General features: G+C 38.6%; 1 protein-coding gene across 5 annotated transcripts in view; it reads right to left on the bottom strand.

Moving 5' to 3' along the window:
* Window positions 1–15,370, bottom strand: part of SYT12 (synaptotagmin 12) — a 64,864-nt gene that overhangs the window by 25,657 nt on the left and 23,837 nt on the right. For 3 of the 5 annotated variants that reach the window (XM_058156403.1, XM_058156411.1, XM_058156419.1), the window contains 3 exons: window positions 11,520–11,581; window positions 10,191–10,384; window positions 5,763–6,152 (listed from right to left, as the gene is read on the bottom strand). In XM_058156403.1, the coding sequence (XP_058012386.1) occupies window positions 5,763–6,152; window positions 10,191–10,384; window positions 11,520–11,553 (618 nt within the window). In that variant the 5' untranslated portion in view covers window positions 11,554–11,581. The remainder of the gene's footprint in view (window positions 1–5,762; window positions 6,153–10,190; window positions 10,385–11,519; window positions 11,582–15,370) is intronic. The other 2 variants (XM_058156437.1, XM_058156428.1) reach the window with 1 other exon arrangement.

The raw sequence follows: 15,370 nt of genomic DNA, 5'->3' as shown, positions 1-15,370 counted from the left end.
GTGGCCCGAGTGCTCTGTCAGAGAAAACGGGCTCCCAAGGTCCATTTTTGGCTGCAACAGCCTCCTGCAACCCTCTGCCAGTGAAAATGGAGCTTGGGAAGGCTGCATGTGGCCCTCCCGAGCTCCGTTTTCACTGGCAGAGGCACCACGGGCTAGTCCTTCACTGTTTCCAGGGCAGCCCCACGGGCCAGATCTAAGCACCCTGTGGGCCAGATCTGGCCCCCGGGCCTTGAGTTTGACACCTCTACTGTAGTTAATCAAAGAGCTGCACCAAATAGCGAGATGAACTTTCAGCCATTGGTAAACCATGGTAAATGAAATTAAATGAAGTAAATGAGATCTGTAACTAATGATCTGTAAGTGGTAAGACTGGCTTACCACTTACATCCTATCATGCTGGCCCAAAGGACACCTGAATGCTGGAGAATATTAGATTTAAAAAAACAAAACAAAACCAGAATATCATAGCCCACTCCACATATTATTACTTGGAACAATTTGCATGTAGCCCAAGTCAGCCAGGAAAAGGAAAGTGGAGAAATCCATTTCAACTGTCAATCTAAGTTTCTCGATATTAATATTTGGGGAAACCCTGTTTAGTTCATGCTTTAGGAACTAGCATCTACTTTGTAAGTCACAATACCATTCCTTATGCCTCAACAGACCTGACTGGAAATTGTTACAATTCAGCTTTAACATGTATTTTAAAGTAGGAATGTGAAAAGACTAAAGAATTCTAATCTAGAATGTTACAAAAGTCTGAGGTAATGATGGTCAAATCTGCCCAACCTGATTGTTTTTGGAATCACAACATTATTACCTAAAAAACAGCATTATCAACTTACTACCTAGCCCAAATAAACACAAAAGGCTATATTTTTTTATTTGCCTCTAAGAAGATTCTGACAAAATTGGCAGGCAAAATAGAATAGAAAGGAGCTTGCCAAATTTAATCAAATCAGTTCAGGGCTTTAGAAGCAATGGTCCTTTAAACTCTGGATTAGAAAAGACTGTAGACGAAAACAGAATAAAACACTCTTATTAAGTGAAGCACTAAGTTAAATGAGATATATCAGGCCAAAAAAACCTGCTTAATGCAGCAAACTAAAATCACTAACAGCCAGCCTAGTATAGGAAGAATTGCTAGAGTTTGCTGACCAAAACAAAAAGAATCCTTTGGTCAAAATCCTATTAAACACAGTCTTGTCCCATCTTGGGACAATATTGAGAATTGAGAAGGCTAATTCTGTTCACCTGATTATTAAATGGATTCATATTTAAAGACCCCAAATCCAATCACTGAAATTTAATCACTACTTCTTTAGGTTCAAACCAAACACTGGTTGCAGAGACTGATGAAATGGTAGGTAGACAAAAAGGAATGTAAACAGTTCTCTAATTATCAGTTGCTTCAATAGTGCACTGAGGTCTGGCAATTACAGCTTCAATCTAATGGAAACTCCCCAGATGTCTAATTCCTGCAGGGAATTCTGGGACTATTCTGGATCACATCGCAGGCTCCTCTAAGCAGCACAGGATTTTAGGATTTAAGTGACTATGAAGTAAACTGTTACAGTATTAATATGAAAAGAACAATCAATCCCAGCATGGCAGAATAGATTAAAAGGGCTGCAGTAACCTGCAGAATAATACAAGCCACCTGGAGAAGACATTTTCCATTTACTATATTCCTTCATATCCAAGTTGCAAGGTCGTGCTGAGGATTTTGGACAGTATCTGCATGATAAAATCGCTCAGATTCGGGAGGGGCTGGACACAGACTGGGTAGATTCAGACAGGGGGATGGGGGCAGGTCTTGAGGTTGTCAGCTGGGAGGAGTTTGATCCTGTGGCTCCCGAGGACATGGACAGGATACTGAGGAGGCTGAATGCAACCACATGTTTATTGGACCCGTGTCCCTCCTGGCTGGTACTGGCCACACAGGAGGTTACAGGAGGTTACACGAGGCTGGCTACAGGGAATTGTTAACGCTTCTTTGATGGAAGGTGTCTTCCTGTCCACCTTGAAAGAGGCGGTGGTGAGGCCCCTTCTCAAGAAGCCTTCCCTGGATCCAGCTATTTTATCGAACTATCATCTTGTCTCCAACCTTCGTTTTGTGGCAAAAGTTGTCGAGAGTGTCGTGGCACGACAGCTTCCCCGGTACCTGGATGAAACTGTCTGTCTAGACCCATTCCAGTCCGGTTTCCGACCTGGGTACAGCACGGAGATGGCCTCGGTCGCATTGGTGGATGATCTCTGGAGGGCTCGGGACGGGGGTTGTTCTTCTGTCCTGGTCCTATTAGATCTTTCAGTGGCTTTTGATACCATCGACCATGGTATCCTGCTGCGACGGCTAGAGGGGTTGGGGGTGGGAGGCACCGTTTATCGGTGGTTCTCCTCCTTCCTCTCGGGCCATTCGCAGACGGTGTTGGCAGGGGGGCAGAGGTCGACCGCGAGGTGCCACAGGGGTCGGTCCTCTCACCCCTCCTGTTCAACATCTATATGAAGCCGCTGGGCGAGATCATCCGTGGTTTTGGGGTGCGCTTTCATCTGTATGCTGATGATACGCAGCTGTACATTTCCACCCCAAACTACCCCAATGAAGCCTTCAAAGTGATGTCCCGGTGTCTGGAGGCTGTGCGGGTCTGGAAGGGGAGAAACAGGCTCCGGCTCAACCTGTCCAAGACCGAGTGGCTGTGGATGCCGGCATCCCGGTATAATCAGCTGATTCCATCGCTGACCGTGGGAGGCGAGTCATTGGCCCCCACGGCGAAGGTTCACAATCTGGGCATTCTTCTGGATGCACGGCTGTCGTTGGAAGATCAAACGATGGCCGTCGCCAGAGGAGCTTTCTATCAGGTTCACCTGATTCGCCAGTTGCGTCCCTTCTTAGACCGGGATGCCCTATGCACGGTCACTCATGCCCTTGTTACCTCCCGTCTGGACTACTGTAATGCTCTCTACATGGGGCTCCCCTTGAAGAGCACCCAGAGGCTTCAACTGGTCCAGAATGCAGCCGCGCGGATGATAGAGGGAGCAAGTCGAGGCTCCCATATAACACCACTCCTGGCTTCCGGTGATCTTCTGGGTGCAATTCAAGGTATTGGTTACCACCTTTAAAGCGCTTCATGGCATGGGACCTGGGTATTTACGGGACCGCCTACTGCGACCGACGGCCTCCCAGCGACCAGTGCGCTCCCACAGAGTGGGCCTCCTTGGGGTGCCGTCGGCTAGACAACATCGTCTGGCGACCCCCAGGGGGAGGACCTTCTCTGTGGGGGCTCCAACCCTCTGGAACGAACTACCACCAGGTATCCGCCAACTCCCTGATCTCCGGACTTTTCGACGCGAGCTGAAAACATGGCTATTTCATCGCGCAGGACTGGCCTGATAGTTTTAATTGGGAATTTTAAATGGGTTAGCCTAAATTTAAATATTTCATTTTAAATTATCTTAATATTTGTAATGTTGTTTTTTATATGGCTGTAAACCGCCCTGAGTCCTTCGGGAGAAGGGCGGTCTAGAAATTTAAATAAATAAATAAATAAATAAATAAATAAATAAATAAATAAATAAAGTAAAGCATCTTTGTTCATAGCCCCATCCTCATGCCCAAAAGCAGCAGACCCCTAAGTGGGACGAGAACTTTGTGGAGATCTAGATTCAAATGATGATTCAAATGATATCTGGTATGATTCCATTTCATACAGATATCCCCAAATTATTCCTCTTTGCCGCTAGTTTGCTTGGATTGCTTGGATCTAATGTTCCTCTCTATCATCTGAATGTAGCTGAACCAACGGGTTGGATCATTATCCAAGAGGATAATGTCTGCAAGGAACTGGATAAAGGAAAAATTGGCCTGCTGAATTTTAGATCATTATTATGCTGTATCATTTGATGACTCGAGACACTCAACAACTAGCAGTTGCTTGCTAGTTGCTTAGCAAATGTGCCAAGTGATATAATCTCTTGTTCTATGACAATATAGGGAAACACTAATAAACCACTGTGTGTGCGTGCGTGCGTGTGTGCCTGTGCGTGTGTAAAGGGGCTGTAACTTTCAGTTCATTCAATAATTTTGGGAAAATTAGTCCATGGAGAAAATCTTGATCTTTCCAAGCAAAAAACTGAGAATTCAATGAAGCTGCATCAGCCAAGTGTTGTGGTAAAAACCATGAGTATATTTGCTTAACATTATCTGTTCTGTTTAAGAATGAAACTCCTCAATGAACATGTTGTATAATCCTCATTTTCCTGTCTGTTTTAATGCATTTTTGGTTTATGATTCTATACACCACCATAGATAAACAACATGTAAGCTTTTAAGCAGTTAAGGGCAGCTAATATTAAAAACTAACTTTAATATGGGATAGCAAAATAATCATATCTCGTTGCAATTATGTATTATTTTTTAAAATATAAAAACAAGCAAAAGTTTATTTAATAAAGTAACATCAAATTAATTTAAATCATGCCTGAGTCACTTGTACTTGCATTGACCATGTGTTACGCGGTGTGATTCATGCTTTTCACCATATGTGGAAAAACAGCCGAAGTGCTCTGGCAACTCCTGGAATTCCCAGAGAGCTTAACTTTCATTATGTTGTAATCCCAATGCAACTGGAGGGAGTCAGATTGAGGAAAGGCTATGCAACCATTCACATCTGAGCCTTTGGCTACAACACATTTGATTCTGTTTCAGATTAGTAAACAGTTTAAGATTTACCGCCAGCAGTGAAGACATTCTGATGCTATCAAAATAGGAGAGCAAATTTGGGATTACAGGTAGTTCTCATTTAACAATCCTAATTGGGATCGGGATTTCTATCACTAAAAAATGCAGTCATTAGGCAAAATATCACATGGCCTCATCATGTATTGCTAGCAGTTTCAGTAGTCCTGGTTGTGGTAGTTAGGTCAGGACGTATCGTTGCTAGGTGAGAATGAGACCTCACACTTCTTCCCTGACATGGTCGCTTAATCACCCGCCTATCTCCCCTCAACTTTCTCTTTTTTAACATATAAATATAGTGTGTGTTTGTTTCCAGAAGTGGTGGAGTGCAGAGCAGCCAAAACAGCAGAGATGAGGGGGATTTCTTAAAATTTTAATTGTAAATGCAGAGTGTGCTGCCAAGCACCTGAATTTTGGTCATGTGATCATGGGGGCACTAAAACAGCCATAACTTCAAGGACCGCCCATAAATACCATTAGTTCAGGGTTATAACTTTGAATGGTTGCTGAACAAATGATCATTAAGTGAAGACTAGCTGTATAAAGGATTTAATACTTTATGATATACTTCCTGAAATGTTTCGGCAGGTGCAGTATGCAGCTAACTTTGTTTGGGGCTGGAAACTAAGCAGGGTCAGGGTTAATTATAATTTGGAACTCCCACAAGGATTTTGTCGAATTAGTAGTTGGATGGGAAATCCCAAGAATAGAGATTACAGAGAACATATAAGAAGGCACGGGGGGTGTAAACTGCAGGAGTTGTGTTCAACGGACAAATAATAAAGATAAATTCTCTGTCTTGAAGAAAGTCAGATCAATTCAACATTAAAAGATCTGCCCAGATTTTGGAACTAAATGTAATTGAGGGCAAAAATCTATTTTAAGATGAAACTATTTATCCAGCTAAACATATTTATATTATACAGCAACTTCAAGATTAAACACTTGTATGCATGACTGAAAAAGCCTTGTATAATGCAGTCCGGGAAATTGTTAGCCATCAAGTATGAGTGGTGGAGAAACTTACCCTAGAAATGCCAACAATCTGCTCATCTGGAAGTAAACTGATGCGCACAAAACAGGATTCAAAATTAACATCTTCCTTCTCCATCAGATCTTTTCCCTGGAGCAAAGTGACATACAGGGTATTTGAATTCACATTGTATTCCATGTTAACTTCGATTTGTCCCACTGTGAACTCCTGACCAAAGTTATTTCCAATGGAGGAGACAGAAGTTAGAGAGTCAGTGGAGATTGATTTTCTCAATGGCCCATAAGGTGTCAGCTCGAGGTCTTTGTTCATCAGCTCCAGGGTGCCCAACTCATTAATATTTTCAAAGGCATCATCCATTTTCAAGCTTTGCTTGCAGACAGGAGATATTCTTTCTCCTGCCTTTCGGAAGTTGCCTGTTGCCCTCTGCAAAAGATAAGAAAAAACAGAAAGCTAGTCAGAGATCATGGTTAATCTGAACTTCAGCATGCTAAATGTAGAACATATAATTTTAATTAGGCTGGCAGAAAGAAAATATTCAGAATAAAATGGACAAAAATATTTCATATATCATGAAAATAAGTTTTCACATTGTGAAAAACTGACATCCCCATCCAGAAAACATTCCCTTAGTTAAAATCAGATATTTTTTCAGTGCAAAGAAACACTGAAGAAAATTACAACTGAATTAAAAGTTGGGTCTTCCAGATGTTCATTGCATAGCTGTTTGTCACTTCAAGCATTACAACTACTTTTTAGGAAGCGCTACTAGCATTACTACAATGTTATCACAAATAATAATGGCAAGAGATTAACTACATTGTTGATACTTGGAGTGCTGCCCATTTCATTAATAATTCTGGTCCTGTGGAAGGATCAAAGGACTGATGGTGGTTCTCAAGGCTAATTTATTTTTAAAACTGTGTGAATAAGGTGGGCTTGTCTTTTTGGGGTAAGTATAAAGGTATGGTAAAGTTAGCTTCCCAGGACCTCTGAATTCAGAAAAGAACAAATACCATGATGGTGTCTTAAATAATGAACATATACCAATTAGTCTTTGCAGGCATGAGACAGTAGCATTTTCTTCATTGTTGCCTACATTTTTTTCTCTGAATTTCAGGCCACACACATTTATTTTCTTTTCAATTCTGAAGCCAGTTTTATTCCTTCCATTTCTTTGTGGTGCACACATTACCTTTATGGACTGCATTTAATCCTATCAATATTTATGTAGAGATCTATATACTCTTTTGACAAAAATGATTCTAAATTTAAGTTCTAGAGGAGAAAATAAATGAGAGTCTTCAGAAAATGTACTTGGAAGAGAAACTCTGTGTATGTAATGTTGTTTAAACTGTGTCTGAAACTATGCGGTCTATAAATAATGCCTTATTGAGAGTCAGATTGGTGCAAATAGCTCAGTTCTATCTACATTAAATAGCAGCAGCTCATCAGAGATTTAAACTAGGATCTTCCCAGATCTATCCTGAGAATGACAAAAACTGACATTGAGATCCTCCATATTTTAAACTCCAAATTCACAATTTACTATTAGACTACAACTCTTTCTAGTGCTCGTTAATTTAATTTAAAAAATCACTAACATCAGTTATTCTCCAGGTAACTTTTGCTCAATGCAAAATGAGATTCTGAAACAAAAATACCTCTCTTATCTTCAGACATCTGCACATATATAGACAGGTAATCTTGACTCTGCTACATAATGTAAAATTAGAATTATGGCTTCACCTTTTTAAACTCTCGTCTGTAATGCGCTATATTAATTCTGACTGAAGATCAATAATCCAAGATAGACAATCTTAGGTTTTCTTCTGCTTGCCAATGTTAACAATAAAACCGCATCTAATCTCTGCTTCCTGCCTTGCCATGGTCCTACCAGTCTTCTCTGCCTGCCTATGCTTTCGTATGAAAAGAAAAACGTTTGTATATCCATTCATAAGCCAAACAACTATTGGGGGGGGGGGGAAAGCCCAAATTGTATTTTGGAAGGAAATGTGTTATCTTATAACATTCCCACAAACCTATTCCCAGAGGACTGTGTAATGTATTTTATATATGTATGTATTCTGAAAGAAAATATAGGACAAATTATTCTCACTCAAGCAAACAGGAATATTTAATATTAACATTTAGAGACTCTTTTAGTTCTTTGATTGGATTTTACAAAAAGATACCTTCCCAGAACAACTTTCATTTTAAGATGGACTCTGAAGTGCTGACTTCTTGGCTGAAATTTGGGACTTTTTGGCTTCTCTTCCATCCCTTGCTTTTCTAACATGCTGCCTGAATAAAAATTCCAAAGCTTCTCCAGTCGTTTTAAGACATTTTGGTTCACTCTAGTAAAAACAAAAATATTCAACTATGAATTTTGGGTAGGTGGGGTTATGGAAAGGGCCCATGGAGTAACATATCTGTGTTACTTGTTAGGCATTTATGAGAAAACATCCAAGAGAAATCTGATCATAGTCATTGACTTGTTTCACTGAATTCAAGCCTACATCCTGTAGTGTTGGTTTGGGAGATTTGGAAAGGAAATTGTTGAATGGCCAGAAAAAACAGTTAGAATTCATCAAATTTCTTGGTCAAATCTCAGTTGATAATCTCTATGGAGACTTAAATTGTGCCTTCTACTTAACTACTTTTTATTTTTTCCATGCAAAAAAGAAAATTTCTTTTTCTTTTCTTTCTTTGTGTGTGTGTGTGTGTGTGTGTGTGTGTGAGTGAGAGGGGAATATAGGTTAACACTTATAAAGAGCAGTATCTTTTCTATCATGGGACTTCTACTAGTTAGAAACCAATTGGGTAAACATTGAAGTTTTATTTTTTTTAAATAGAACTTTATTGAAGATAGAGCACCAAGGAAAAAAGGAAGCAATAGAAGGGGTAAAGTGGAAAATAAAGCAGAAAAATAGAAAAGAAAGAAAAAAAGATATAAAGAGGTAGCTTCTGATCTTGTTTACATCAGTTGTTAAGTACAATTGCAAATTTACCTCCTTCTCTAAAGTTAGATCATGACTCTGTTCTTTCTATAATATATCCTATCTAATTGTCAAAATCTCAGATCTTCAGGGGTTTTTTTGTATAAAAAGTCCATAAGATGTTTCCAGTCAGTAATAAACATAGATATTAACACTTTTCTAATCAAACGGGTCTATTTGGGAGTCAATGTTGAGTATCCCTTAAGGCTTTCACCCATTTAAAAGTGCATTCTTTTATTCTGCATTAGAATAGGTTTTTTGTGTTTTATTGGATTACTCATACTATTGTGTTCCATTTATAACAAGCCTTGAGTTTGTGCTTGACATCAATCTTGCCAAGATTCAATACATCAGGGGATAGTGAGTGAGATATAAAATATAGCACAAAGCTGACTGTTAAATCATCTCCTTTCTCATTTTCCTTGAAAAAACCCGCTTTCCTGCCCCCTAATTTTTCCATGATACAATTATCCCATCAAAGGCAAATGGTTGGGGAAGGGTGGATTTAAGAAAAGCAAAAAGGAAAAATAAACTTTAACAATCCATCCCACCCACTGTTTCAATACATTTAAATTTCCCTCAGGTGCTATCACCACCATTATTGCAAATTTTACCTTTTTAATTTGGTGGAAGAATGTTTTAACCAATTTAATATTATCTCCAAATTTTTATTTAAGATAACTAAGCATTTATAAGCAATTAAACAAATCAGGAAATGAAAAGGGCTGTGGCTGAAGGGCTAGAGTCCTTGTGCGTCTCTTCTGTCTGTATTAGATAACAGCTGAGTTTCTATTGATTTCTTACATTTATACTGTATATTGCCAACCTGGCCAGTGCACATAGCAGTTCACAGGCAAAAACCAAGGATTCATAATGTAATAGCTACAATATAAAAAAGGAGGAGGGAGAGAGAAGGGAGAAAAACAAGTCAGGAACCACATGAGGGATGGGGAAGAGAAAGTGCCAAATGGTAGATGGTTTCAGCCTTTGCCACCAGTGCTAGACTTTGTGCCCTTCCATCACAATACCCATGGTGGTGCAGTGGTTAGAATGTAGTATTGCAGACTGACTCTGCCCATTATCAGGAGTTTGATCCTGACCAGCTCAATGTTGACTCAGCTTTTCATCCTTCTAAGGGTAGTAAAATGAGGATCCAGATTGTTGGGGGCAATATGCTGATGTTGTAAACTAATAAGAGGGTGCTGTAAAGCACTGCAGTATATAAATCTAAGTGCTATTCCTATATTTTATGCCTAGCTGAAATAATTGATAAATTATTTCTTAAACCTACCCCAGTCTTTTCAGCTTTGTTATTATAATCACCACCATCTTAACTTGCAATATTCAAGACAAAATTAAGAGTTGGTTATTCCTTAAATGATGCTTGATGACATGCAAAGAGGATGGATAGATGTGGCAACAGATGGGCTTCTTAACACTGTTGTCACAATTAATTGCTCCTTACCTTTTGTTTGATTTGAGAATATGTGGACCCATACTTTTGTTCTAGGTATCTGTAGTCATAGTTTGGAAATGGAGAAGGTGCAGGATAGCCACCCGATTTCCATAACTTCCATAGGTTTACTCCAGCTATTCCCAGGAGAGCAAGAGCACCAGTAATATAGACACCTATTTCCCACCCAGATGGATTTCTTATGACTGGAAGAAAACAAAGTTCTTATCAGAAGAAAGCAGCCACCAGAGCCTTTCTATCTTGCAGAAATATTTTATGTCAACAGTACAAATATGCCTTTTATGTGATTAATGCTGTTGGAAAAAGGAGGAAATTGATATGCCAAAACTGCAGGGAGATTTTTTTTTCTTGAAAACTGTTGTAAAGTAGCTGGAATATATGGCAATGCACAAATACATTTTTATTTTTAAAACCGAATGACAGCATCATTATGTAAATATATACTGTAATGTAAATTATGTAAATGTAAATAGCTCAATAATCTCTATTAAGAACCACTGCAACAAATTCTAAAATATATTTGCTGTTTTAATTTTTGCAAAGCTTTTTTTAGGCTGAGTATCAATTTTTAAAATTGACCAATGTCTCCTCGTAATGATTAGTTTCTTTTCTACAAGATTTTGAATCTTTTTTCTGTTCTGTTTCCCTATTTGTCCAGACCTGCACATGAACAATATTTTTCTTTTCAGCACAGAATGTATGGCCAAGACTTAAACTTCATGTTTTAGGATTCATATTGCTTCCCTTAATTATGAAATCTGTGAACAAGTAAACTCACAATCAGTGCTATGCCAAAGGCTAATAGAATAATCATAGCACCATACAACTTCTCTACATATCTAAATTGGAGGTGGGCAAGTATGGCCCTTTATGACCTGTGGACTTCAACTACCAGAACTTCTGAGCCAGCATGTCTGGCTGAGGAATTGTAGAAGTTGAAGAACACAGGTTGTAAAGGGGCCATAGGTGCCCACCACTGATCTAAATCTTTGTTTTGGATTTTTCCCCCATTCCCCCCAACCTTCCTGAAAATGAGACCTGGAAGTTCTTATGACTGCAACCTAACATTATGCTTTGGGGCATGTGGGTGGGGAAAAGAAGAGGTGGAGTCAAGAAATAAATGTCTAAAAATCATTTCAAAGGCTCTGGAAGAATGACAGTTTTATGATTTTTATTCAAAAATGGGTAATCTAATATGCCCACGTATTCTCCCCACACAGGTAGTCCTCACTTAATGACCAATCAATTGACCATTTGAGGTTACGATGGCCTCAGAAAGGGTGCTTTTTGGCCAGTTTGTTAAGAATTCGTAATACTCACCACTGAGATGCTGGTCAGCAATGTCACGATCCATGGTGACTACTTCAAATTACACCAGTTACCTGCAAGAACATACAAACAGAAGCCAAGACAAAGAGATTATGGTACTGTCACCATGCACCATACTTAAAAGCACAGAACGCTTGCTCTATATGTAGGGTCACTTAAGGCACTAATCTTCTTTCTGGTTGGCCCCATGCTTCTTCCACAATTATTAAATGTCATTCCACCACAATCTGTCACACATCTATTTGTACATTTTGTACATTTGAATTTCTTTTTCTTTCTGGGAAACATAATCCTCTAACGCTACTTTGGCTACAGCACGGCCAAGTGTATGCAACATCCCATTAAGGTGATGGGAAGATGTGAACTGTGATATTCATACAGTACTATTTTGTCATCCTGTTATGCTACTAATACTTATGCTACATAACCCATTACGTATAGCACTTCTACACAGAAGCTTATCTTCATTACTATAAAGACTCCTTATGTGAAACAACCCTTGGCATGAAGGTTATTTCACTTCTACTACCACTGCAAGATCCCTATTATTGTTAAGCTACCATAAAACCAAAAAGTGTGTCACTTTTCCAGTTCTGGGATTCTAAACAAAGCAAAATATTATTAGCTTCCAATCTATCAGAAATACAGGGGGCGTTTCATCAAATAAACACGTATAGCATTGCAGCTTTAGTCAAACCAATCCACTATGTTTATAGAAACCTGAAATGGCTGCTACCTTGTTTCCAGACAAGTTACCGACCCTTTAAATAGATGTATGAGGGTCAACAATTCAAAGATTGCAGCTTTCCCAAACATGAGCTGGAAGAAAATTGATTTTTGTCAACCATGCGGGTATTATAAATCTGTGTCAGAAAAAAGAAGTGTGCATGGAACCCTACTGGTTAATAGCTAGGTTGATTAATCTGCATCTTGAGAGCATTTTAAAATTCTGCTGTAGACAAGACTATTATGGATCAGTTGCTGCTGAGAATTCAAACTAGAGAGATTTCATTTCACACAGTCAGCCTTATGTTAAACACTTCAAGCTGATTGTAATCAAACAGTGAAAGTCATTGGGGAATAAGGAAAGATTCAATGTCATAGTTAAAACCTGTCGGATGATTCCCTTTGGGAGGGTTCTAGCTCTTTAAAATAAAAATAAAAATAAAGAAAATCTTAGAGGAAGTGCAAAAAATGTGTGTATTATTTTAAGTTTCTAATTTTTAATGCTCCTCAAAGTTGCTTCCCTCACACTGATATGGAACATTTTATACTGGCAACTGTGGCAATTATATTAATTAAATCTTGAAACCTGTATTATAAAGCTTTTTTAAGCAGCAGTAGTGTCTTGAAATGCTGATAGATGAAATACATTTAAAATCTCAACTTCTGTTCTGGGGATTTATGTGTGATAAGATTCTAAAGTGTCTTTGGCTTTCCATGCGTCATTGGTATATGATGTTTTGTGGCAATATTTCATTAAGATTTAATTTTCAAATAGGGTACCTGAGATTAGAGATCAAAGACTGCTGAAACTTTGCAAAAGCATTTTAAGCAACCTGCCAATGGGAAAGGTACATTTTATTTTACATTCCTGAATGTTATTTATTTACTGGTAAGGAATCACTACATAAGTCCATTTCATGTTCAGCTAATGAACTGTTGGATAAAGATTTGCCTGAGATCATCCCGTTTAGCTGATAATCTTTTCAGTAGTTTCCAGTGTTTAACACCAATAATTTCCTTGAAGATTTTTTTTTTATCAAAGTGTTAAATGGTCAACTGTCATATCTTGGGAAAAGAGTGTCTAAACATTTTTGATTCTCAATATGCTGTGATGTTTGCGTGTATGTACTACTGTATGTCTGTGTATAGTATGCATACACACACAAATATGTACCCTTTCTTTTTCTCTCTGTCTTTCTCTTCCCCCCCTCAAGTCTTCTGGCAAATCAGTCTAATTGGATCTATCTTGGAAAGTTTCCCAGGCTGCTTCACACATGCTTATCATGAAACAGCAGACTTCACAGCAGTGGCTGAATATCATGATACAATCCTGAATGTGAGATTCCATACATAGGAAATATCTCATGGAAGACAGTAAGCCAAACATGATCAGCCAGTCAAGTGGATTTTCAGGACCATGGACAGCTCCACATAACAACTTGCTCCAACAAATCCTGGCATTCAACTGAGCCTATCCCTTTCTGATGGGAGCCAAGCATAGTCTTTGAGCCTCCTCTCAGTTTGCAGCTGCATATTGGCAAGAAGACATTCAGATGAATCTTGATTAGAGGCCTCAATATGGTTTGTCTCTCTCAAGAAGTAGTTCAATTTTGGTGTTACAACATTTTGGTTTGGATCTACTTCTTTTGGAACTGCACTTCTAAGTCACGTCATCTGTCTTGCTTTTCTAGTTTGGAATTAAAATTATGGTCACTATTTAAGGTTAGACTCAAGCCATCAATGTGCCCATTCCCTTCTTCCAAAAACAAAAAAATAGCCTTTGAAATTCAAGTAAAGGATATTTTAAGTACAAATGTACCCTGTTTCCCCAAAAATAAGATATCCCCTGATAATAAGCCCAATTGGGCTTTTGAATGCATGCGCTAAAATAAACCTCCCCCTGAAAATAAGCCCTCCTCAAAAACATTTAAAAGCAGAGCTGGAAATCAGGTAACATGACAAGAGGAGCTCCATCTTGCTCCATGCGCCCCAAAATAATAAGACCTCTCCAAAAATAAGGCCAAGTGCTTATTTTGGGGTTCAAAAATATAAGACAGGCTCTTATTTTTGGGGAAACATGGTATGTTTCAGTTTATACAACAAAAAAGTATCTTTTTACATTACAGTCAATTTTGTGTTAACCATAAGGATTACAGTATTAAAAGTAGCAGGAGACTTAGTGGCATGTTCTTGTACAATTTTGGAGTTTTTGTAATATAAATGTTAAATATATTTACAATTCAAGAAAGTATCTGACTTAGTAACCATATTTTTGAAGTTTTTATAAATTTAGATTACTTCACACACTGAGTTTCCAAACAAAATAGAAATACTGTCCAACCCAGGCATGCCATAGTGAAATAATAAACACATACTTTTTACCATTAGATATGAATTCAGCACACAGTCAAGATTTTCCACATAGATACAAAGGGAAGGTATGCTATTTGTGTTTATATAAGTTTCCACATATTAATTCCTATATATATTATATAGTCATGTATTGAAATGGTGGTTTATTTAGTTTAGTTTACTTTAGTGTCATCGCATAAATTTATTCATTTATTAAATGTATAAAACTGACCAACTCCATTGCCACTCTGGGAAGTATATAATATACATTAAAAAACACAAACAAAAGAACATTGGGCTGGAGACAGAGCATGGGGGTGGGGGCAGCCTGGGGAAAGGCCTGCAGTTCCCAGGGCTTTCCCTGGGGCCTTGAGGCACCCCATGCTCTGCTTAATGACCCGCACATTTCTTTAATGACCATATTAGTGAGAGCAGGGCTGGGGAAGCATAGTAAGTAAGGCAATCACATGGGTGCTTCACTTAATAGCTGTCACCATTTCCAACCATAATGGGCAGTCTTGATTATAGTCATGAATTCAGGACTGCCTGTACATAAGAGCCTATACCTACTACAGTCCAGAGGCTAGGGAATAAACTAGATTCTGAAAGCTAATTTTAAGTATGCTTCTTAGGTACCATCAGATGACATTATTTAATAGATGGGAACTGGAGCATACCAACTGCTTGATTATACACAATGGGTAGAAATCATGGAAGAAAGATGCTCCTCATATAACTAAGCCATATGTCATGAAGGGCTTTAT

The sequence above is a fragment of the Ahaetulla prasina genome, chromosome 1 (genome assembly GCF_028640845.1).
Source record: "Ahaetulla prasina isolate Xishuangbanna chromosome 1, ASM2864084v1, whole genome shotgun sequence".
NCBI classification, from domain to species: Eukaryota; Metazoa; Chordata; class Lepidosauria; order Squamata; family Colubridae; genus Ahaetulla; species Ahaetulla prasina.
The sequence above is the reverse complement of the archived record's forward strand: the minus strand, read 5'-3'. Positions and strand labels throughout refer to the sequence as shown.